The sequence below is a fragment of the Conger conger genome, chromosome 7 (assembly GCF_963514075.1).
Source record: "Conger conger chromosome 7, fConCon1.1, whole genome shotgun sequence".
NCBI lineage: Eukaryota > Metazoa > Chordata > Actinopteri > Anguilliformes > Congridae > Conger > Conger conger.
Genome location: NC_083766.1, coordinates 23,713,037 through 23,736,787, shown reverse-complemented (window position 1 = coordinate 23,736,787; position 23,751 = coordinate 23,713,037). Strand labels below are relative to the sequence as shown.

The following is a 23,751-nucleotide window of genomic DNA, read 5'->3' as shown; positions in this document are numbered from 1 at the left end:
TGCCTCTACCCCCCTACCCCCGCTGGACTATCTGGACGTGTGCGACTCGAGCTTCCGGTCCTCTGTCGATGGCTCGCAGCTTTCCGCCGATGAGGACTCCGCAGCCAGCACCTGGTACGCCGAGCTGAACGTCTCCGGCCAGTCAGAGAGCGACGAGGACAGCCTCTCGCACCTGCAGCTGGCGGATCTCCCTGACAACGATGACCACGGCGGTGAGTGCTCGGGGGCTGGTGAGTTTGAGTGTGTGGATGTGGCCCTCGAGAGCGGGGAGGAGGCAGGAAATGGGTTAGGGCCAAAAACGGTCCCCAAGAGGCAAATACAGTTGAGGAGGTGTAGCACCGAGGGGTCCCTGGCAGCTAGTGGGGGGCTCGAGGCTGGGCCTGCTCCACAATGCCATGGGCAACCCAAGGCTGTGCTCTACCGCCAATACAGCACCCCCACCACAATACAGGGGGGATCGTACAGAGCCTGTGCCAAATCTTCCCCTGGCAACAGGAAGCAGAAGCTTCAGAAGTCCATCTCCCTGGATGAAACGTCCAGCAGGACCAAGATGGCCTCCAGTCTTATCAAAAACGTTCTGTCCAAGAAGATGCAGGTCGAGCTGAAGATTCAACAGCAGAAACCTGTGGAGGTGGACTTCTCCCTGTGCTCTCCTGTCACAGAGACTCTCAAAACCAGAGTGGATAATGCAAGGCACCCCGGCCCACACAGGGGCCGCAGCCGGTCCCATGATGGTCTTCCTGGCCAAGCCAAGCTAGATCCACAGGGTGGCTTGGCCCAACATGGGAACGTCAGCACCAAAACCCACCAGAAGCTGCCCAGTGAACACAGCATCAGTGCCCTGCAGAGTGCTGGGGGGAGGCCAGCCAAATCTTACAATGGGGGAGCAGGGAGGTCAAACCCCCAACTGTCCAGGAGAGAGAATCCTATGGAACAGAAGGAGCCATTGGACAGCAGGACAGGAGAGAGAGAGCTTTGCTCTGGTGATACAGCAAAAGCGGGCACTGGGAATGCTGCCAGCTTGTGGGCTGGAGTGGCAGGCAGGGCAGAAGGGGAATGCCAGGTGTCACCAGGAAACAGTAAACAACGAATCGCCGCAAGCAACTTCCCGCCCAAACCGCCTCAAATAGCTTTGGCGCCTCGCATACAGGAGGAAAGGAGAGGAAGCGGCGACTACTTGCCTAAAAATGTGGAAATCGGTGTGGGGGCAGAAGCTGTTAAACCGCCTGCTGATCGGGGGTTGGAGGCCAGAGGAATATTTGGGGGCACAGGGGAGATGGGGAACAGGGAAAACAGTGAGAGGGGTCAAACGGTCGCCCCCTTGCACAGAGTGCGGGACATGAGGAAGCTGGTGAAGAGCACCTACAGCTCATCGTTCAACTTCAATGCCAATTCAGGTGAAAAGCAGCCTGGGAAAAAAGTGATAGTGCCCCCGCAGCTTTCGGCCCAGACGCCGCCGGATGGAGCCAAGGAGACGGGCGCCACTTCAAATTCCCCCGCGATCAAGAGCGGGGCTGCTGTGATGTCACGTGACAAGACAATCGCTGTCCCCGGTGTTCTGGAACTGGGCACGCGAGAGGCAAGAGTGCCGCCCAACGTGCAGAGACCCCTGGCGAAGGTGACATCTGACAAAAAACCAACAGTGACCTCTAGCTACAACCCGATGACTATGCCCAGTTATCTGCCAAGAGCAAGCACACCTCCAATGTCCAGCTATAAAAACCAGCCAGCGGTCTCTGCATACAAGCAGCAGCAGGCATCCTCTGCAACGGTGGCAGCACCTACACACTCTTGTCTTCCAACAGAGACTGCTACGCCCAGCTACAAGATGCCTAGGCGTGATCTCACCTGCTGCCCCTCGGAAGGTGCTCCGGTTGGGGGTATGCGAGAGAACTTTAGCCTACCCCCCACCAGAAGCCAAGACCCACCCGCTGCCCTACCCAATCCAGGGCATCTGACATATCAAACAGCCTTATTTAATACCAAAAACCTTGACTCCATGAAGACCCAAGCTCTACCTATCTGTCCCACCCAATTGTTGCTGCCCCAGTCCAAGGACACTGTACACTCCCAAGGACACGGGACACTGCAGAACTCCGCTCCTGATCACTCAGAGCTGACCCGGAGCCAGCTGGAAAGAGGCCGGAGTCGTTCCCCGCACAGAGCTCCCCCAGAGGCCCAGCTACCGTACCCCTGTGGCCCAGGGGGGCCCACCGCTACCTTTGCCCCAGAACTCGGGGGCCAGCCTGGCAAGGCGCCGTACCTGCCGGGGGGTGGGGGTCTGGTGTTTGGGCAGAACCCGCGGCGGTTGCTCCTGGACCCGGAGACGGGGACCTGCTTCTATGTGGAGATGCCCGCCCAGCCCCGGCGCAAGGTTCTGTTCGATCCCGAAAGCGGCCAGTACATGGAGGTTCTCGTCCCGCCTCAAGCCCTGTACCCTCCCTCCCTCAACCCCTGTCCATACCCATACCTGCCCGCCCCTAGCGTTTACCCCCACCAGTATCTGCCTTACTCCGTGCTTTCCCTGTCCCAGGGACCCTAACACCCCCTTGGAATAGACCCACCCTGCACCAAAACAATACAAGGAGCCCAAGGCTTGGAGCCCAAAACCAGCTCGTGCTCCAACACAGTTACTTCTGAAAGACTGTCCTACATTCCCACAGTAATGACTGCTAGTCTGGACTTCCCCACTGGCTGGACATCTGCTTCAAACTGCCTCCCCTCCCCCCCCACTCTACTTTCAAAGGGGGCCTAGCATGTTCACAGGGGAGCCAAGCATGTTCTAAAATAGAGACGGACTTAGTATGCTGCATATCCGAAATAGCTGGCTAATCCAATCATTAGTATGTCTACTCTGCAAAAGTGTTTTACCCCTGCTAATCATCTCCTTCATCCTTCATTTTTCCACTGGGCTTTTTTTTGTACCAGATCAGGATTTAAATTTTTAGCAATCTACTGTGGAAGCTCCGGAGAGAGCAGCTTAAAACTGTGGAGCTATCCCAAGGGTCAGCGCGATGGAGGAAGTGTGTATTGGGATCTTACCATACCTCTCGGATAAACTATATCAATTCAGGAACTCCGATTATCATTGCAACATTAACTGCTGCTAAAGTCAAGTTTCTATTCAAATTTCTGTAGTTATCTGAAAAATGTATATACATAAATAAATGTTGCACCATGTATTTTACAAATAAAATAAAATACATTTACATTTTACATTTTACATTTTAGTCATTTGGCAGACGCTTTTAATCCAAAGCGACTTACAAGTGCATAGGTTCTACCACAAGTCAAAGCATCACATCCAGAACTAGAAAAATACACCTGAACTGCTGTTCTAAACATATAGTCGTCATCATAAGTGCAATTATTTTTTTTATTTTTTTATTTTTTTGGGGGGGGGGGGGGGTTAGACAGGGATAGGGGTATCAGAAGGGGGGGCGGGGTAAATCAGGAGGGGGGACTAAGGTAGAGTTTGAAGAGGTGTGTTTTGAGTCTGCGTCGAAATAGGGGGAGGGATTCTGCTGTCCTGACAGTGGTAGGCAAGTCATTCCACCACTGAGGAACCAGAACGGAAAACAGGCGTGAACGTGCAGCTCGACCACCAGGTGCCCGTAGAGAGGGAATCGTAAGGCGACCAGAGCTGGCAGACCGGAGTGGTCTAGCTGGGGAGTAGGGAGTGATCAGGGATTGTATGTAATGTGGGGCAGTCCCCTTAGCAGCCTGAAATGCCAACACTAGGGCCTTGAATCGGATGCGTGCGGCAATAGGAAGCCAGTGGAGGCCAATGTTTCTTTGTTCTCCTGTCTACACATCTGATAGTGGCCTGTACTTTACCTGCATCAGAAAAAATAAACCAAGTAAGTTATTTGGTTTTTGGTTTTATATCGGGTGGCACAGGGATGGTGCAGTGGGTAGCACTGCCGCCTCACAGCAAGAAGGTCCTGGGTTCGAATCCCCGTCGGCCGGGGCCTCTCTGTGCGGAGTTTGCACGTTCTCCCCATGTTTGTGTGGGTTTCCTCCGGGTACTCCAGTTTCCTCCCACAGTCCAAGGACATGCAGGTTAGGCTGATTGGAGAGTCTAAATTGCCCATAGGTATGAGTGTGTGAGTGAATGGTGTGTGTGCCCTGCGATGGACTGGTGACCTGTCCAGGGTGTATTCCTGCCTTTTGCCCAATGTATGCTGGGATAGGCTCCAGCCCCCCTGCAACCCTGCTCAGGATGAGCGGTTTCACATAATGGATGGATGGATGGATGGTTTTATATCGATCAAACCTCTCTGTAGACTGTACAGAGGAAGAAAAAGAAAACATGGAATAGAAATATATATTTTGTCCAAAGTTTAGTATTTCTAAAGATTATTTCCAGTATGTAAACTCACATTCACACGGCTTTGTTTTCTTTGTTCACTTTTATCCTCACCATTGCTTGTTATTGTGTTGTTTGTAGATATTGACTGAAATGCTTTTGGGTTTGAAGTTACTGGCACATACAAACTGAAATATTTGTTTTCCCTTTACAAAAACTGCCAATATTATGTGACCTAATACAACGGCTGTGTTTCAAACAGCAGACTTAACATACTATTTGAACTACATTTAAATGAAAATCACCCTGAAATTTAGTATGAGTAGTAAGATAGTATGCAGATTTGAACACAGCCAATGACTTTAAACCTTCTGGGATTAACACTGAGCATGCTCACAAAATGTAGGGCAGGTCTCCAATTCTAACATTTCCAGGTCATTGTAGGTCACAGCAGTGTATACAGTAAATGTCATACCTCCCAGCAAAATGTTATGAAAAATAGCGTCTCTGTTTGGCATTTTGTTACATGCTGAACTCACACAAAAAATTTATAATGAGTTGGCCTAAATCCATATTTCTAAAAGAAGCCCATTATTCACCAAACTTTTCTCTCTTTCTCAGTTGCTTAATAAAATATACATGTAAGTAGAAAATGAAAAAATGAACAGTTGTATGACACATAAATCTGTTATATAAGTTTTACATTTCAAATATATTGGTTAAATCACATGTACATGACAGTGACAGATATGTTTTTACAATATGATATTATATATATATTTCTCTTCATTATAATCCAAATACAAGGTAAAGCATGCTATTTTTCAAGCTCTATGTTCACTTGTGAATTTCCATTTTTTACACAGAAAATAAAGATTTATCCGTATTAATGCAACTTGCAGAGTCTTTATTTTTTTGTCAGTGTGCAATACTTCTGTCCTCCATCCTCCAGGTGGCACCCTTACAACCAAAGCTGACTCAGGTTTTGAGGGAGTGGGATAAAAGGCTGAACATTTGCCAGGGGTGAAATGGTAGAGGATGACCTTACTAACAGTACACATGAGCGTCTTTTGTACTGAAGGTTAAATTCCAAGAGATTCCAATGGAAGACTGTTAATATGTCAGGTTATTTGCATGACAGTGATTGGGTTTCTGGGTCGTGTGTGCATCTTTGCAGTGACAGTGCAAAAATCCTCTCAGGAGTAATAAAGCAGTGTTATAGATGGGAAACCAACAGGAAGGGGCTCGCTCACTACCTGGACCAGCTGCAAATAGAGACTTGTTCCCAGTCTTCCCAGTGTTTGCTGTTTATGTTTCTCATTTAAAGGTGCTCCAGCTGAGGTTAGAAAAGTTCCAGTACATTCATGTTATATTTTTAAAAAGCAGCATGTTTTGGAGAAAAAAGACCGCCCAGAGACAAGCAACAATGTCATCTGACATGGTAATATTGGGCAACATTTCAAACCTAATTTTAAAGATTATTTTTTGATTTTTTTCTTGATATTTCATGTTCATCATGCAAGTTCCTGTGCATGTGTCATCGTATTTGAATATGTTATTTTTTAATCTGAAGTTAAGATTTTAAAATGACAAAATCATGAAAAATACAAATAATTTGCAATATCATTAATAAAATACTGGTATATCACTGGTATTATTTGAAATAATAAATAATACAACTACATTTTAAAAAAAGAAAGATTTTTTGTTATACTTCAGTCGAGGCCAAAACGACTGTGGCGTCTGGCTGTGGATTCTCTGGGCTCGGCTTCTCAGCCTGGTCCGTGCTCTGCGCTCTGCACTTCCTCCTGTGCAGGGAGAAGCCCTGGAAGCTGGGGCTGATGGGAAGGTAGCGTAGGCAGTCGGTCCTCCGCACGCAGCCCATGCCCACGGGGAACTCGTAAGTGCGCATGTCCGTCGAGCAGCTGGAGGAGTGACTCGCCGTCCACTCTAATAGACCCCGCTCCTTTCTGGTGCCTGGGGACGACACACACACACACACACACACACACACACATACATACACATACACACACAGGCACACGCACACACACACACACACACACACACACGAGTACACACACAGCACACACATACATACACATACACATACACACACAGGCGCACACACACACACACACACACACACACACACACACACACACGAGTACACACACAGCACACACATACACATACATACACATACACACACATATACACATACACGAGTACACACACAGCACACACATACACATACATACACATACACACACAGGCACACACACACACACACACACACACGAGTACACACACAGCACACACATACATACACATACACACACATATACACATACAAGTACACACACACACACACACACACGAGTACACACAAAGCACACACATACACATACACATAGACACATATACATGCACACACACACACACACACCACACACACACACACACACACATACACACATATACACACACACACACACACACGAGTACACACACAGCACACACATACACATACACATAGACACATATACACACACACCACACACACACACACATATACACATACACATACACATACACACATATACACACACACACACAAACACACACACGAGTACACACACATACACATACACATAGACACATATACACGCACACACACACAAACACATACACACACACACGAGTACACACACAGCACACATATACACATAGACACATATACACGCACACACAGACACACAAGTACACACATGCACACACACACATACACAAGCACATGCATACACACACATACATACATATACACACGTACATACACACACACACACACACACACAGTTACTACTGTACAGGAACATTGTATAATGCAGCCTGGTGGGCTCTATACGTCCCAAGCTGGGGCTTTATGTTGGCCAGTCAGAGTCCAATTGAGTCACACACAAAGAGAAGTGATAACGCATAACGGCCTGATTATATTCTAAACGGACATGCATACCAGGAATGGTGTTGTCCAGCACAAAGGCGAGGAACCCCCCCACAAACATCTCGGTGGTGAGCAGCACAGTGATGATCTGGTCCAGTTCTGCAACTCCTGATCACACCACAACACGTTTCAATGAAAACTAATGACAACATTACCATCATCATCATCTTACTTCACAACAAGAAACCTTATCACAACCAATTAAGGTCATCTATCAATGAACATTCCTGTTTCCTTTATCTTTTTATATTAGTTGTTCATTGCACATCTCGTTAGCTGGTTAGTGTATCTCATTATTAACCTTTATTTATAAAGGGTAGGTTGACTGAGCAAGCTTTTACAGCAATTCCCTGTTAATGCATCTTCAACTTGCCTAACCGGATTATGAGAGGACACCGGAGAACCCGGTGGAAACCAGCGTACAAGAAGAACACTTAAACTCCATGCCCATGGTGACCAACCATGTGCCATGGAGGGCCGAGAGTATACAGGTTTCCATCCCAACCAATCACTACACCAGCTGATTTCAGTCATTAGTTCCCTCCTCTCTGGTTCAAGGCGTGTTAATTAGTAAAATCAGATGGTGTAGCGATTGGTTGGAATGAAAACCTACACACTATCAGTCCTCCATGGCACATGATTGGCCACCACTGCTCCACAAAGAAAGGCTGGATGTAGTATGCATTTAGTGCATGTCCTTATTGGCTGTTTCATAATGTCCTCGTAGTTGTTTAGTGTGTCTCCTCAAAGGCTGTGCCAGGTGGAAGGGGCGTCCGGTCTCTTCACCTGTGCGAATGCTGCCCGGGTGTGCGTCCAGGTAGTTTGGGAGCATCAGGCCGGAGAACATGGAGAATCCGAGGACGAAGAGGTTTCTAGAGGAGTTCAGGTCCACGTTCTGCAGGTTGGACAGGCCCACTGCCGTGATCATTCCTGTAGGGGGCGCCAGATTCGCGGATGAGGGAACCCGGGTGCCCAGTCATGCCACTCACGTAAGGTCATGCAAATTAAATATGTCCTGCAGGTTTATTCAATAATTCTTCCTTTACATTTATAAGCACACATGTTCAGCTAAATAAAAAAGACCAAAAAAAGTCATGTTTTTGAGAACGGATGCTATTGCACTGTGAAACTATTGGGACGACACTGAGGATAAGAAAAACTGTTGAATAAAATGAAAAAGGAAAATACTTGCAGTTGCTGAGCAACTGTTAGTCATTCGGAGTAAACATAGCACTTGAAAAAAATAGCAGTATTAAACACAGCAAAATGCTTTGTATCCTGAAGAGACCTCGATTCTTGCGCTATAGTGAGCTAGGTGTTCACTTACTGCCCCCTAGTGGTTATTATCAGATACTACCACAGCCTACGCTGCCAAAGGTTTGGTCCCTTACCAAACAAGGTGCAGAACATTCCCCCGAGAATGGGATCAGGCAGAGAGGCAAACAGGGCAGTGAATTTCCCCACGGTCCCTAGGACGAACATAATGGCGGCACCGTACTGCACAACCCTCCTGCTGCCTACCTAGAGAAACGGAAAAGGGAAAACACCGGCACAACGACACTTAATGGTAAATGTTTGGCATTTATATAGCGCCTTTATCCAAAGTGCTGTCCAACTGATGCTTATCATTCATCCATTCACACTGATTGGCTGCCATGCAAGGCACCAACCAGCTCGTCAGGAACAATTGGGGTTAGGTGTCTTGCTCAGTGACACACCCAGGGCGGGATCGAACTGGCAATCCTACGACTGCCAGACAAATGCTCTTACCGCAAGAGTCAATGTCGCCCCTTAGGCCTGAAACACACCATACGCCAAGTATACTCAATCTCATCCAGAAAGGGCCAGTGTGGGTGCAGGCTTTTGTTCCAACCAAGTAGCTACACACCTGATTCTACTAATCAAGGTCCTTAGCAAAGACTCTAGTGATTGCACACACACACACACAGCAAACTGTAAAACAACTTAACAGCATAACAGCATAGCAAAGCGAATAAATCTCCGGTCCACAGTTCACAGAGATATGAGAGCAAATCAACTTTCAATGGCAGTGGCTGAGAAAGGCCAGGTCATCCAGAAGTATGTCACTGTTAATGATCTGTAATGCAGCCTGGCTTTGTGACAGCCTCTAGTACCGGCCAGCTTCTGAGCACATTAACGCATCGACTCCGCCACAGGGTCAGTTTCAGAACGGTGGTATTAGCGGTAGCGCAGCCCCGGGGTGTCCCCGCAGGTGGCTGTTACCTTGGTGATGCCCAGCACCCCGATGTTTGGGCTGGAGGAGGTGGAGCCGTTCCCAGTACCCAGCAGCCCCGCGATGATGCAGCAAATGCCCTCCGTGAAGATACCCCTGCAAGACCAGCACAGGAGGGAGTCAGGCACTGCAAGACCAGCACAGGAGGGAGTCAGACACTGTGAGACCGGCACAGGAGGGAGTCAGACACTGCAAGACCAGCACATGAGGGAGTCAGACACTGCAAGACCAGCACCTGAGGGAGTCAGACACTATGAAACCAGCACTGGAGGGAGTCAGACACTGTGAGACCAGCACCGGAGGGAGTCAGACACTGTGAGACCAGCACTGGAGGGAGTCAGACACTGTGAGACCAGCACAGGAGGGAGTCAGACACTGTGAGACCAGCACAGGAGCAAGTCAGACACTATGAGACCAGCACAGGAGGGAGTCAGACACTGGGAGACCAGCACAGGAGGGAGTCAGACACTGTGAGACCAGCACAGGAGGGAGTCAAACCCATTGATCATAAGTCGGGGATAAACTGCAGGAGAGGTCTTAGAACATACCACTGTTCAATGAACAGAACATGACATGCCAATGCTTATATTCACCATCCCAGGCACCACAGAAAATCCTGTCAGCTTTGACCAGTCAGGCCATTCTCCTCTGACGTCTCTCATTAACAAAGGAGAGTCCTTCCGTTTCATTTTCTTTTTGTTTTTTGCACCATTCTTTGCAAACTAGTGTGTGTGAAAATTCCAGGAGATTTCCTGAGATACTCAAACCACCCTGTCAGCCAGCAACAATCATTCCACGACCAAAGTCACTTAGATCACATTTTTTACCCATTCTGATGGTTGAACATTAACTGAAGTTCCTGACACATATCTACATGATTGTATGCATTGCACTGCTGCCACACAATTGGCTGATTAGATAATCACATTTATAAGTAGGTGTAATTAAGTAAAAATGTTCCTAATAAAGTGTTCAGTGAGTGTAAATACATGTACCCTATAAATTCTCAGTATGTCACCTCACAACCAAAATGGAGTCTGACCGGAATGTACCCCAATACTTGATGATCCAAAATGGCGCCCACCTGTTGATGGCATGGATCGGTGGTGGTGGGGCCCCTGAGAGCCGAGCACAGGCGTAGTAATCCCCTATGGACTCCACTATCCCCGATAGGGTGGCACTGAACATGCCCAGCACCCCGGCAACCGTCACCGTGGGCAACCCCCACTGACCTGGAAGAGGGCAACCCAACAAATTCCCTGTTAGGATATCTCCCATGATGCATTACCACTCAGGGTAGACATCAAGACAGCTGTGTGACATGATTACACGGCAATGTCTTGAATGTTTGAGTACATTACTGTTTATAAAGTATCTTCTCCATACACATGGGCATTCATCATTCATTCATAAAATGGAGAACACTGAAACCAACACTTGAGCAATATTTAAGACTAATTTAAGAGTTAAGAATCTGACTTGAAGATTATAGCCCCTTCTTCCTGTAACTTGTAACTTAAAAAAACAGTTGTCCTTTCAAGGCAATACAGAATTTTATGGTTAACATCCTGACCCTTATCTAATACTCACAGGTTAAGTATCACACTTAAGTATCTATAAAATCCTAGTAAGGACTGTTTATGATTGAGGTGTTGAGTCTGTGAAATGACAAGCCGAGATGGGTTTAATGAGCAGTTTCCATGAAATATTTTCCATTCTGACACTGAAGCCCAAGTCTGCCAAACCCTGTTCCTGTAGATCTACCATCCTGCAGGTTTTCACTCCAACCCTAACAGAGCACACCTCATTCAACAGCTAGAGCAGGGCAACCCAACCCTGTTCCTGGAAATCTACCATCCTGTAGGTTTTCACTCCAACCCTAACAGAGCGCACCTCATTCAACAGCTAGAGCAGGGCTGCCCAACCCTGTTCCTGGAGATCTACCATCCTGTAGGTTTTCACTCCAACCCTAACAGAGCGCACCTCATTCAACAGCTAGAGCAGGGCTACCCAACCCTGTTCCTGGAGATCTACTATCAGCTCAATGGGATCTCAAGCTGTTGAATGAGGTTTGCCACATTATGGTTAGAGTGAAAACCTGCAGGACAGTCTCGAGGAACAGGGTTAGGCACCCCTGCAATATATAAAACTGATAATGATTTTTTAATGAATATGGTCACATTAATTGGGTGCAATGGGCTGTCCCGGGATGCACAGGGGTCTTACAGGGATACGGCAGTCGGAACCAGGGGGCGAGGGACATGATTTCGCCTCGGGCGTCAGTGCGCGCCTTGTGTCCGTACTGACTGGGGTCCCGGGGCAAGAGATCCGTGAGTGTGAGCACGTAGCACAACAGCCAGACCACCATGATCGCTATGATGATCTAGAGAGGAAGAGAGGGCGAGAGAGGGAGAGAGAGAGAGAGACTTTTAACATGAAATAACATGAGCAAAAATAACCACCATACTGCAAAAAGAAACGTCTGTCTTAAAGTCTTGTAACAATTAGTCTTCAGATGTCCTTTGTTTTGCAGTGCAGTTTGAATGAGGGTAGGTCTAAAAGGACCACCCACATACAGTGGAGCGCAGATGTAGCTCAGATTGCAGGGTGTGTGAGTCGCCTTCACAGCAAAATGCAACGGTGACCCGATGCTGGAAGCCTGGAGACCTGTGTGTTCCTCACAGAAGCCTGGAGACCTGTGTGTTCCTCACAGAAGCCTGGAGACCTGTGTGTTCCTCACAGAAGCCTGGAGACCTGTGTGTTCCTCACAGACCGGTTTTCTGTCCGACTGTACTCCCGCTTTCACAGAGCTGATACCATCGGCCATTTTTCTCTCTGGATGGATGATAACATGTGGCTCGAAGAGGTGGGCGTGTAGATGGCTTACAGAAAATAACTGTTTGGGGGTTTGAGTGTGGAGTGCCTCTCAACTTCAGCTTCAAATTCGATACGTACACTCAAGTCACAGAATTGAATTTAATTGAATTGAGAGAGAGAGAAGAACACAGAGACAGAGCAAAAGGAGGAAAGGGAGAAAGTGAGAGAACAGAGACAGAGGGGGAGAGAGAGACAGTGAGAGAGGGGGAGAGAGAGACAGACAGAGAAGGAGATGTTGTGTTGGAGCCGTTTCCTAGGAAAGGGGGGTGGGGAGAGGGTCGGTTCTGACCGGGAACATCTTGAAGATCTGGACCTTGGTGGTGGTGCAGCCCTCCTGCCTGTTGTAGGTGGGGAGAGAGACGGCCCAGTTGCGCAGGTACTGGGCAAACAGCACAATGAGGAATACACACCTGGAACAGAAAAAAACATTGAGTGTCAATCCCTCATTTTTTCCTAAAAAAACATATTTGATAACTACTATGGCATTTTTGTGACCATTTGTAACCACATATGTCACTAAATCCACCAAAACTGAAAAATTACAGACATAAACTTTAAAGAAACAGCTATAGGGGGAAAGAGGATATGGGACTTTACAGAGAATATTAGAGACTATAGTCATAGATAACATAAGTGTGTGTGTGTGTGTGTGTGTGTGTATGTGTTCATGCGTGTGTGTATGTGTGCAGGTGAAAAGCCTCTTACATCATGGAGAGGCCCCAGTGTGACCCAGCTCGGTCGCCCGCGGTCTGGAAGACTGAAAGGCCGATGAGGGACACGGTCGGGGTGACCGTCAGGGGCCCGATGTAGTTGAGCAGGAGACCGGGGAGCCCCACCAGGCCGATGAACACCTCCACCACGCTGGACACCATGATGGCCCCCTGGATCTGAGAGACAGACAGACAAGCGTCAGTGAACGAAGCCCAACCACGCTCAGACTGCACACCTCGGCTTTGCTTTGACTCCAAAGCTCAGCTCAACACTGCTGCTTTGACTCCAAAGCTCATTTCTACTCTGCTGCTTTGACTCCAAAGCTCAGCTCAACACTGCTGCTTTGACTCCAAAGCTCAGCTCAACACTGCCGCTTTGACTCCAAAGCTCAGCTCAACACTGCTGCTTTGACTCCAAAGCTCAGCTCAACACTGCTGCTTTGACTCCCACACAGGCTCCACACTACGCTCCAGGGCGGTTTGTAGTGTCGTGGTCAAGGTACATGACTGGGACCAGCATGGGCGGTGGTTCAATCCCCAGTGTAGCCACAAAAAGACAGCACAGCCATTGGGCCCTTGAGCAAGGCCCTTAACCCCGCATTGCTCCAGGGGAGGATTGTCGCCTGCTTTGTCTAATCAACTGTATGTTGCTGTGGATAAGAGTGTCTGCCAAATGCCATTAATGTAATGTAATGTAATGTAACACTGCAGTGCCACAACTCCATCAGGCAGACAGACTGACAGAGAGAGACAGTCTAAACCGGAGACAGACTGGCAGTTGGACAGACTATTTTGCAACAGCTGTACAAACTGGCAATATTTAATCAGAATGTGTATCACAGCATATCATAATTCTGAATTAAAAATACAGTTGAGAGAGGCAGGCAGGCAGATCTACAGACACACTACCAGAGACAGACACACAGACAGACAGACAGGTACCTCTCTTATTCTTGGGTGCCAGATATGTCCGGTGTCGAGTGGAAGAGTCCAGTTCCCATATATCGCCTCTGGGATACAAACAAAATGGCACACTCCATTTCCATTTTAAACTACACTTCCCTCTCACCCTGTACCATCTTGAGGTCATCAGTAACCGACAGCAATAGCACTTCACCCCCTCCCCCTCTAGCACCGTAGAGCAGCTGGTAGGGGCTGAATAGGGGGACCCCCTGTACCCCCTCGTCTTTCAGATGAGATGCTAACCCAAGGTCACGAGTCACTGTGCTCTTAAACAATTTATGCCATTCTTCACAAAGAATAGGGGATAAGCCAGTGCTCTTGCATCTCAGTCAATAATAATACCCTGTGTCTTTTTCTTGGCTGTTGTGTGGTGAGCTTTCTGGCACAAAATGGCCCATACAGGTGGTGTTTGAGATTAGATCCACCCCATTTACTGTGAAACATTACACTTAGGTAAAAAAAATGGTACAAATGCTTGTCGCTGGGAAATTGTAGCCTTTAGGAAAACTAACTCATTTGTACCCAAATATAATTTTACTGTACTTTCAGGGTACATTTGGGAAATTTGTACAAAAATGTACCTCCACTATCACTTTATTTAGTATAAGCATTACACCTTCACATGCTGAAGCATATGCCCCCTTGGCTGCAGCCATTTTATACAGGTACTGTCCGTGCCTGGCCCTGGTGTTGAGATGTTGAGCTATACAGCGCTGTGTAACTGCAATCCAGTCGGATCCATTTGAGCACGCACCATCAGGGGGACATTTCCACTTGTCCAGCTTCAGGATGGCCTGGGCTGGAATGAGGAAGGCGAAAGCACTGGCCTGGAAGAGAGGCAGTCTGGAACACACGGACGGACAGAACAACAGATGGTCAACAGATGGTCAAGCACATCCGCCCAGGCCACATTCACAGGGTAAAAGTTCATTACTTTTATTTTCAACAAAGTCAAATCTACATGGAACAAGTCTTCTTTAAATATAAAAGTGTGTGAAGCCAATTAATATCTAAGCAGGATTTAGTATGTCCTTTCAAAGCCTTTCTTGTTTTTTCAATATTCAAAATATTTTCAAGGATTCAAACATACACACATTCCCATACACACACACACACACACACACACACACACACACACACACACAAACCCACATACACATACATGCACACTCACTCTCACACGGTCACACAGTCTCTGACACACTCTCACACACACACACACACACACACAATCACACTCGTGTGCACACACACACATACACACTCTCTCTCTCACGCATGCACACACACACCTGACTCCGAAGGTGGTCTGTATGAGGGTGGTAATGCCCACGCAGGTGAAGATAGTGCCCACCAACTGGCTGATGGTGTACTGGTCCCGCCCCACACACATGGCCTCTGCCAGGAGGAAGGGCACTGCGATGGTCCCACTGAAACAGGTCAGGTAGTGCTGCGGGGACAGAGCAACCACGCTGCCAGTGAATGTGCCCGTGTGTTTATTCATGCATGCATGTGCAGGTGTGTGTGTGTGTGCTTATGCATGCATTTGCAGGCATGTGTGTGTGTGCTTATGCATGCATGTGCAGGTGTGTGTGTGTGTGTGTGTGTGTGCTTATGCATGCATTTGCAGGCATGTGTGTGTGCCTTTGCACTTTGTTGTACGTCGCTCTGGATAAGAGCGTCTGCCAAATGCCAATAATGTAATGTAATGTAATGCTTATGCGTGCATGTGCAGGTGTGTGTGTGAGTGTGCGTGCTCATGCATGTACGTGTATGCATGTCTGTTTGTTCATGAATACATGTGCAGGCATGTGTGTGTGTGTGTGTGTGTGTGTGTGTGTGCGAGTTCAAGCATGCTGTTCAAGCACACTTGCATGCACGTTGCATGCATGCATGTTTGTGTGTGCATCTGTGCATATACCTGGAGCCCCAGTAGGATGCACAGGTACCAGGGCGGGACGTCCTCGATGCTGTAGATCATGTCAAAGCCATTCTGAGGTTCGGTCGTAGGCTCCTTTTCCGCCTCTGAGCTCTGCCCATGGGCCTCTGTCTGGGTTAGAGTCAGAATGGGAGACAGGACAAGGTGCAGAAAACCCATTTAAATAATTCCAACAAATCCAACAAGGCATAGGTTATCTACTTACATCATCCTATTTATTAATATTAACAGCCCACAATAACAGCACTGTAACTGTATGATGCTGTACCAGGCAAAGGTCAGAAAAAATGGTCGTTCCCAGAACGTCGGTAATTCATTTCAAGCCAAAAGCCAAGACAAACACACCAGCTTTGTGATCCGTTTCTTTGAATGATCAACCGCTGCAAGCATTGTGGGATAGGTTTAGGTTATAACTCGGAGGGCGGTCACGGTGACACGCGTCGTTGAGTTTTTTTCTTCCTTGTTGATGACATCATCCCCCAGGTGCTGCACACATAACCCACTGGCCCAGTGCTCGCGATCCGGCGAAGGATGGCGGAAACCCCGCCAGCACACCACGCTGTGGCCTGAAGGCCCGTCTTTAAAGCCAAAAGGCCTCATTCCCGCCCTTAAACCTCCCCTGCCCCAAACCCCAAAATCATACATTCCCACAAATGAAATTGTTTTTCCCCGGAATAGTTTGTTTTGGGGAACATCACCTTGGTCGACCTCTCACTGCCGATGGAGTAGATAACTGCCAACTTAATCCATTACAAAATGGCAGACCTCTCTTTCTCAACATAAAAAAACTCCCAGCAAAAATATAGAATATACTACACCTTAAAACTCGTACACAGAATATACTACACCTTAAATCTTGTACACAGAATATACTACACCTTAAATCTCTTACACAGAATATACTACACCTAAAATCTCTTGCACCTCTCATTCAGTATATACACCATACCTGTGAATAAACAATCACAGAAATGACTCCAGAATTATATACAGTATGAACTTGAGCTACAAAATAAATCATTCCAAAGGGCACATCCTTAAAAAAGTGTCCATCCCTGAATTCACACTTGCACAGAAATCTCATAACAGAACAGGAACTTCCACAGAAATGTCAGCATTTAATCTACCAGCAACCACAGTGATTTATTCTAAATGTTAACAAGCACAGTTATCATGCCACACCACATATACAGTACATAACCTGAACTAGCATAAGTATTTGAAAGCCAAACCTACCACAGAAAACCTAACAACTAAAACCATGACAGAAATCACTTCAAAGGTCAACAAACTACTGTACAAATTACAGAACAACTCAATCTTAGCCCTCAATCATCTCAGTCATCTTTGCACACAGAACATCAGCAGTACCTTCTTCAAGAAGTAAAAAGGAAGACAAGCATGGTTTAAACTTTACATTGTCTAAGTCCTTTCATTTTAGCATAAGTACACGGTCACAAAAAACAGAAACGGCATACATGAACTGTCACACACAAACACATACTAAGCGTTATTGTCAATTTAAAGGGGTTATTGCAGACAACAGTATTGATGATCTGGGTTACCTTTGAGTCTTGCTTGGAGGTTTTGTGTGTCATGTCTGCTCAGAAATTCTGATTCAGGTTCTGGTTCTGGTTTGGGTTCTGGCTGCGGATCGTTGTCACTGCTCAGCACTTCAAACCCCAGGACACGTGTGTGTCACAGAAAACATCTCCCCTTATTGGAGCTTAAGTCATTTTTATGGATGGGAGGTGGGGGATGTTCTAGATTAGCTGAGTTAATGATTGCCCCCCAACACGGCCCAGCTGGACTTTACTCTGAAACATACTCCTCAAGGAGTTGATACTGTAACCCAAACAAGGTGGAGAGGTCAACAGATAGTTCTCAGAGCAGATTCACGTGCCACCGAGCTTTTCAACCTGCCGCTGGACTTCTTAAGAGCAAGCTGATGAAGGCTCTTATCTGAGTGAAGATTAATACACCACCTGCTGGCAATTTGTTAAGGGTTTTATAGGTGTCATAATTCATTATCCAATCCCCCCCGCAAGTCAACAAATTGAATTGGCCTGCTCCATCGTTTCCCTATGTTCTCTGTGTCCAACTAAAATATGTACAAATTGTCTTGGGTAACTGCCAAACCGTAAAAAAAACTATTCCCAGAGCTGTTTTACCGGATGTGGCTCAACCCCTAGGACCCACAGAAGCCCTTCCATAACATGGTCAGAGGTCAAAGGTCAAAGGTCAACAGGCCTCAGTTCAAGGAGTCAGTTGGGACCTGAATGAATGTAGCAACATTCGAAAGCTGTAACTTTCATTTTTCACCTGACAAAGCCGTTATTGAAATCCCCACTGTGGTGTCAAAGCTGACAGAGGGATAGCCCAGCAAGGCCTGGATCCACATTGTCTGCTGTGAGATTGAATTGCACTGCATAAGGAAAGAGTGCTTCTCCACAGTGAAAAAAATGACTACATACATAAATACATCCAATACTACGGCGGCCTGTAGCGTAGTGGTTAAGGTAAATGACTGGGAAACACAAGGTCGGTGGTTCGAATCCCAGTGTAGCCACAATAAGATCCGCACAGCCGTTGGGCCCTTGAGCAAGGCCCTTAACCCTGCATTGCTCCAGGGGAGGATTGTCTCCTGCTTAGTCTGATCAACTGTACGTCGCTCTGGATAAGAGCGTCTGCCAAATGCCAATAATGTAATGTAAACTATACATCCTAATACAAAAATACATCAGTATTCTGGGGCAAAGTGTCAATTGTTTTGATCAGAGTCTTAGCCAGCTGCCCTTGGCTTGTGTATAGAAACATCAACATGTACATGTTAGCCAGCTGTGAACATTAGTCAGAAAAATTATGCTAAGACAATAGAGGAAGTCATTCAGCTGACAATGGCGGACTACAGAGAAGACATGCACACGTTGCCCCAGAATACCGATGTGCTTTGGTGGAAACCCCTGCCTCTGTGGACACAGTTGCCGATTTCCAGCAGTAGAAGAAATAGTTCTTGATTAAAATGTGCATTTCTTAAGCTCTGTTTTTTACAGCAGGATATCATATTGCCCTCTTTACAGCACATAGTATATATCTCAGTAATGCTGGGAACTGAGGCAATAAGCAAACACTAGGTCACTGTATTCAGCAAACTTATATTGGAGGTTACGTAAAGTCACACATGGTAATCACAAGAAACAAAATACCCTCTAACCACAAGGGGGCGACATACGCCACAAAACACTTTAAATGGTATTTGAGCCTCCGCTGAAAGAGGCAAAAAAAAGTCCGAAGAGACGAGATGATCTGTTAGATTGCAACCCGTTTGCCTCGTTCTCATTCATCCCCCAAAAATAAGCGGGTCTCACCTTTCCATTTCACTACGCTGGCTGTTGAAAGCTAATTTTACTCATTAGCTTTTTTCTAAACTCATATTTCCTTCAACTGTGGTCAAAAATATCTGAACAATAACAGTGCTGAAACTCTAAATTCTACATTCTAAAACCGGTAGTCTGCATTTTCAAATAATGGCAAATCTTAAACAAAAATCTGACCACAAATATAATCTGTGAATACATAACAAACTGTGACACATTCCTTGCAGTGCTTTATGATTAGTTGCAATCAAATCAATTACAAATACATATATTCTTAATTGACAAATCAGTCAGGTATCATGGGAGATAGGCTGGATTCAATCAACATTTACTCCTAATTGTAACTTCTTTTTTCATTTTTTTTCCAGAAGCACTGTTAGACAACATTCAGCACTCACGAAAATTTAGTCACCAAACTGTCTGTTGAGAAATGTTTCACTTGTTCTTATTTGTGAGTTGACATAAAGGAAAAACGCTGACTAAATCTAGTCCAGAAGCTGGAAGAGACGGTCTTTGTACAGGTAAGAACAAAGATACCTGTAAGAAGAGGAGGTGTGGGAAAGAGAGATCAGAGAGCTGGGCAAGGGACACAAAAGAGTCCCAGAGCATCAATCGTATCAGATGACAACATCAGACAACAGCAGATGCTTGAAGTCCCAGGACAGTAGCACAAAATGGGGCAGTGTGTCCCTGGGCAGTTATGAGCCTTTATAATGTGGATCAATGTGTGTTTTCAATGGGTTAGCTGTGGTGTGCTGACCTGGAGTCAGAGAACAGGTGTATACCCCTTGGACCACAGAACTAAATTACACCTGGAACAGCTAATGCTTATTTCACTTATTTGGATAGATGTTCCAGTTCTCATGCAGTTCTGTGGCCTAGGGGCAACAGTGAAAAATCCAGGTTCAGAAAGTAAAGTTTATTTAAAAGAACTGCCCCTCCCAGGTTATATGAGCCTGGTCACACCTGTCCTGTAGTCCTCAGGTACAGGGGTTAACTGCTTGCACCAAACATAAGTGTAAGGCCAGGCTGGGACTCATCTCAAACTTAAAAGCAGTAATAAATTTTCTTCAGAAATACAGTTCGGTGATGACTATTATAATTTTTTGTCATTATTTTCTGTTCATTTGTATTCACACCACACATGTATGGTACAGACTTTTCTGTCCAATTCAATACTGTTTAATGTATATCAATGTGTTGTTATGTTTGTAAAATTCAGTATTTATGTAAAATGTTGTCCCCAAAGTGTGTGTATATAATATATATATATTTTTTTTTACGTTACGTTAATGGCATTCAGCAGATGCTCTTATCCAGAGCGAAATACAGTTGATTTGACTAAGCAGGAGAAAATCAGGGCCCAACGGCAGTGCAGATCTTATTGTGGCTACACCGGGGATTGAACCAGCGACCTTGCGGGTCGCAGTCATGAGAAAATGTGTGTGTGTGTGTGTGTCGAAATAGAAAAATGGAGAAATAGTGTAGCATTTACTTATAAATTCAAATAAAGGACAAATGTTGATGGAATACTGGTGAAAGTTTCTACCCTCTCCAATCTCTGATCTCTTCTTCACAATTACAGATATAATTGCAGCATTTCATAAAGTTTTGAGTGTCTTCTATTTTTTTTTCTTTATTGTTGTACTAATTAGTATTACGAACTACTCATCAAATATTATCACTTGGGTGTAGTGGCTTGGCGTAACGATGCGTAGCAGGTTAGTCTTACCAGAATTACACTAAACAGAGAATGTTACCGTCTGATGCTTAGTTATCCTGGTGTTTGCCCTAATGGCTTATTTTAGACAAAAGTTTTGAGTAAAGGTAAATATAAATGAACATGGCATGGATTTCTAAAGTTTTAACTGTCGGGACCTATCTATTTCTGAAGTTAAAAATGTTAAAAACAAAGTGGATCTGATTCCAGACGGGGGGTACAGTGGGGGGTGCAAGTACTTTAGCTGGACATGCAACTCCACAGCCCCCACTTAAGAATTTGAAGAATTCAAGCCTTTGAATGATTGTGGTAGGCAGCGCATCATGAGACTACAGCCAGAACACCCTGTACATTTTGCACCCTTGGCATGGGGTGGAACTGAAATGTAGGGAGTAGTCATCATTTAGGCACGCACCCAAAAAATGGGGTCACGCACCCCAAAAGTGGGAACACGCTTTGCAGTGCCGCAGGGAGACGAGGAGCGACAGGCCAGGGCAGGCACCGATTAGTTTGAGATGGACAGACAGGGAGAAACAGGAAGTGACAATGGGATTAGTCGGTGAAGGACAGAAGGATTGATAAAGAAAGATAAATTTGGAAAAACACTCGGAAAGAGGAGTGGAGGAATCTGAGACAATCAGACAGACAGAGAAACAGGAAGGCGGATTGGTCAGAGTTTGGACAGAAAGACAATGGCTGTGTTAAAAGTTCAAGTGTACTTTAATGTACTAGTATACGACTCATACTGATTTTCATTCAAATGTAGTACGAGTAGTATGCGGTTTCCAACACAGCCAGAGAGAAACCCTGATACAGGGACAGACAGACAGACAGACAGAAACAGGAAGAGACAGTGGATGAGTCCGAAATGGACAGGAAGTCTGGCAGAAAGGAAACCTGTCCCAGGGACGCTCAATGTGACTTTTTGCCCTCAGCAGCACCCTGAGGGCAGACGGCCGTGTTCTGCGTGATGTTACTACCAAACTGAACTCTACTGCTACCCGCCAAGCCACCCTCAAAACTGAGAGTTCAGTTATGACTGCCTTTCCCCCCCGACTCCCTGGACTCAGTTGAGAAATATTTGTAATCGTGTAATTCTTTGAGAGCAAAACAAAGAGGGGAAAAAAGTAACAGGTGAGCCTTGAACCCTGGTCTCCTCCATGAGAGACTATTGCAGTAACCAGAACACATTTTTTGATTGGCAAACATTCAGGAGTAAGATTACCCTTTTGATGCAATCATCTGCCCCCAGGGTGCTGTTGAGGGCAAACATATTGGTAACCCATAGGGACAGACAGACGGACAGTGAGAAGAGAGTGAGACTAAGACTGACAGACAAACAGACAGCGGATGAGTCAGGCAGACTGGACAGAAGCCAGACACACAGACAGAGAGACAAACAGAAAAGAGTGAAATTAAGACGGGCGGATAAACGGAGAGTGACAGCCGGTGGGTGACTCAAACGGGCCTGAACACAGGGCACAGTCTGCGTACAAGTCTGGGACATTGTCCTTATCTTGTGAAAACCGCTCATTTTTAACATTTGTGGGGCACGGTGATTGTGTTTTGGTAATATAAATATTTGTCATGTGAGCAAACACTCAAGGACGGTGTCTTCATCACGTGTGAGAATTCCTCATTTTTAACTCAGGTCTGAAATTTGCTGGGCATGGTGACTGTGCTTTGGCAACAGAAATTTGTCATTCGGGCAAGTAAAGACGGACAATAAAAGGTGAAAGCCACAAAGATAAAGAGAGGGAGAGAGGGAGGGAGAGAAACAGAAAGAGACTGGCTGAAACGGTGAGCAAGGCCACTCCCAGGAACCAGACAGGAAACCAAACGCACGCGGTGGCAGATTCCTTGAACACACACCCCCGCACACGGGGGGAACCACAGAGCTGACCGTCTCCACGGTGACACGCGGTACCGCAGAGGAACTGGAACTGGTACTGGACCAGGGCCAAGACGAGAACTCACTCACTCCACCAACACACAAACACAGAGACGTCTGCTGTCATTTATCCATTTTTAATTGCCGTAAAAATGCAAACATCTGTTTTCACAGAACAGGGGGGGAACGCCAGTAATGGTAACAGAGCAGGAGCGTCACCTCCCTGCAGAGGGGGAGGTGGGGTGGGGTGGGGTGGGATGGGATGGGGTGGGGTGGGGGGCGCGATGGCACTGAGGACCACGGTTAGGTAATGGCTGGAGGAGGACTGCCCAACCCTGTTCCTGGAGATATACTGACCTGCAGGTTTTCATTACAACACACTTGATTCTACCGATGAGTAGCTCAACAAGACTTCCAGCTGTTGACTGAGGTGCGCTTTGTTAGAGTTGGAAGCGAAAACCTACAGGATGTTAGATCGCCAGGAACAGGGCTAGGCTAGAGGATATTTGACATGTTTAAAGAACATAAAACCATGTTTATTGTTTTCTTGGGAGCCCAGAACTCAGAACAGAAGTTCTCTAGAAAGACAGGAACAGGCTGTGGCATCCCTCAGTGGGATGGTTGCAGGTTCAAATCCCTGAGGTGAGGGAGGTCCTCCATCTCGCTTCAGGAGATATCCGCTAGCGTGGGATCAGTTCCTGCTATGA

At 46.4% G+C, this 23,751-nt stretch overlaps 1 protein-coding gene across 1 annotated transcript; it reads right to left on the bottom strand.

The window, feature by feature from the left end:
* Nucleotides 1-5,975: 5,975 nt before the first annotated feature.
* On the bottom strand, nucleotides 5,976-22,426 carry slc23a1 (solute carrier family 23 member 1). The gene is made up of 14 exons (XM_061249347.1): nucleotides 22,379-22,426; nucleotides 16,039-16,167; nucleotides 15,410-15,567; nucleotides 14,872-14,960; nucleotides 14,097-14,164; nucleotides 13,150-13,331; nucleotides 12,734-12,854; nucleotides 11,794-11,950; nucleotides 10,652-10,799; nucleotides 9,558-9,663; nucleotides 8,705-8,834; nucleotides 8,100-8,243; nucleotides 7,326-7,421; nucleotides 5,976-6,286 (listed from the first exon to the last, which is right to left on the bottom strand). The coding sequence occupies exons 1-14, from the start codon at nucleotides 22,424-22,426 to the stop codon at nucleotides 6,018-6,020; spliced, it is 1,845 nt and encodes a 614-aa protein (XP_061105331.1). The 3' UTR covers nucleotides 5,976-6,017.
* Between the last annotated feature and the right edge of the window lie 1,325 nt (nucleotides 22,427-23,751).

Excerpts from the sequence above, each read along its gene's own strand:
- slc23a1 (XM_061249347.1), bottom strand. The coding sequence starts at position 22,426 with ATGTTTGCCCTCAACAGCACCCTGGGGGCAGATGATTGCATCAAAAGG. Across the intron at positions 8,244-8,704 it reads AATGTTCTGCACCTTGTTTG|GAATGATCACGGCAGTGGGC; the intron begins GTAAGGGACCAA and ends CGCCCCCTACAG. Across the intron at positions 6,287-7,325 it reads GCTGGACAACACCATTCCTG|GCACCAGAAAGGAGCGGGGT; the intron begins GTATGCATGTCC and ends TGTCGTCCCCAG.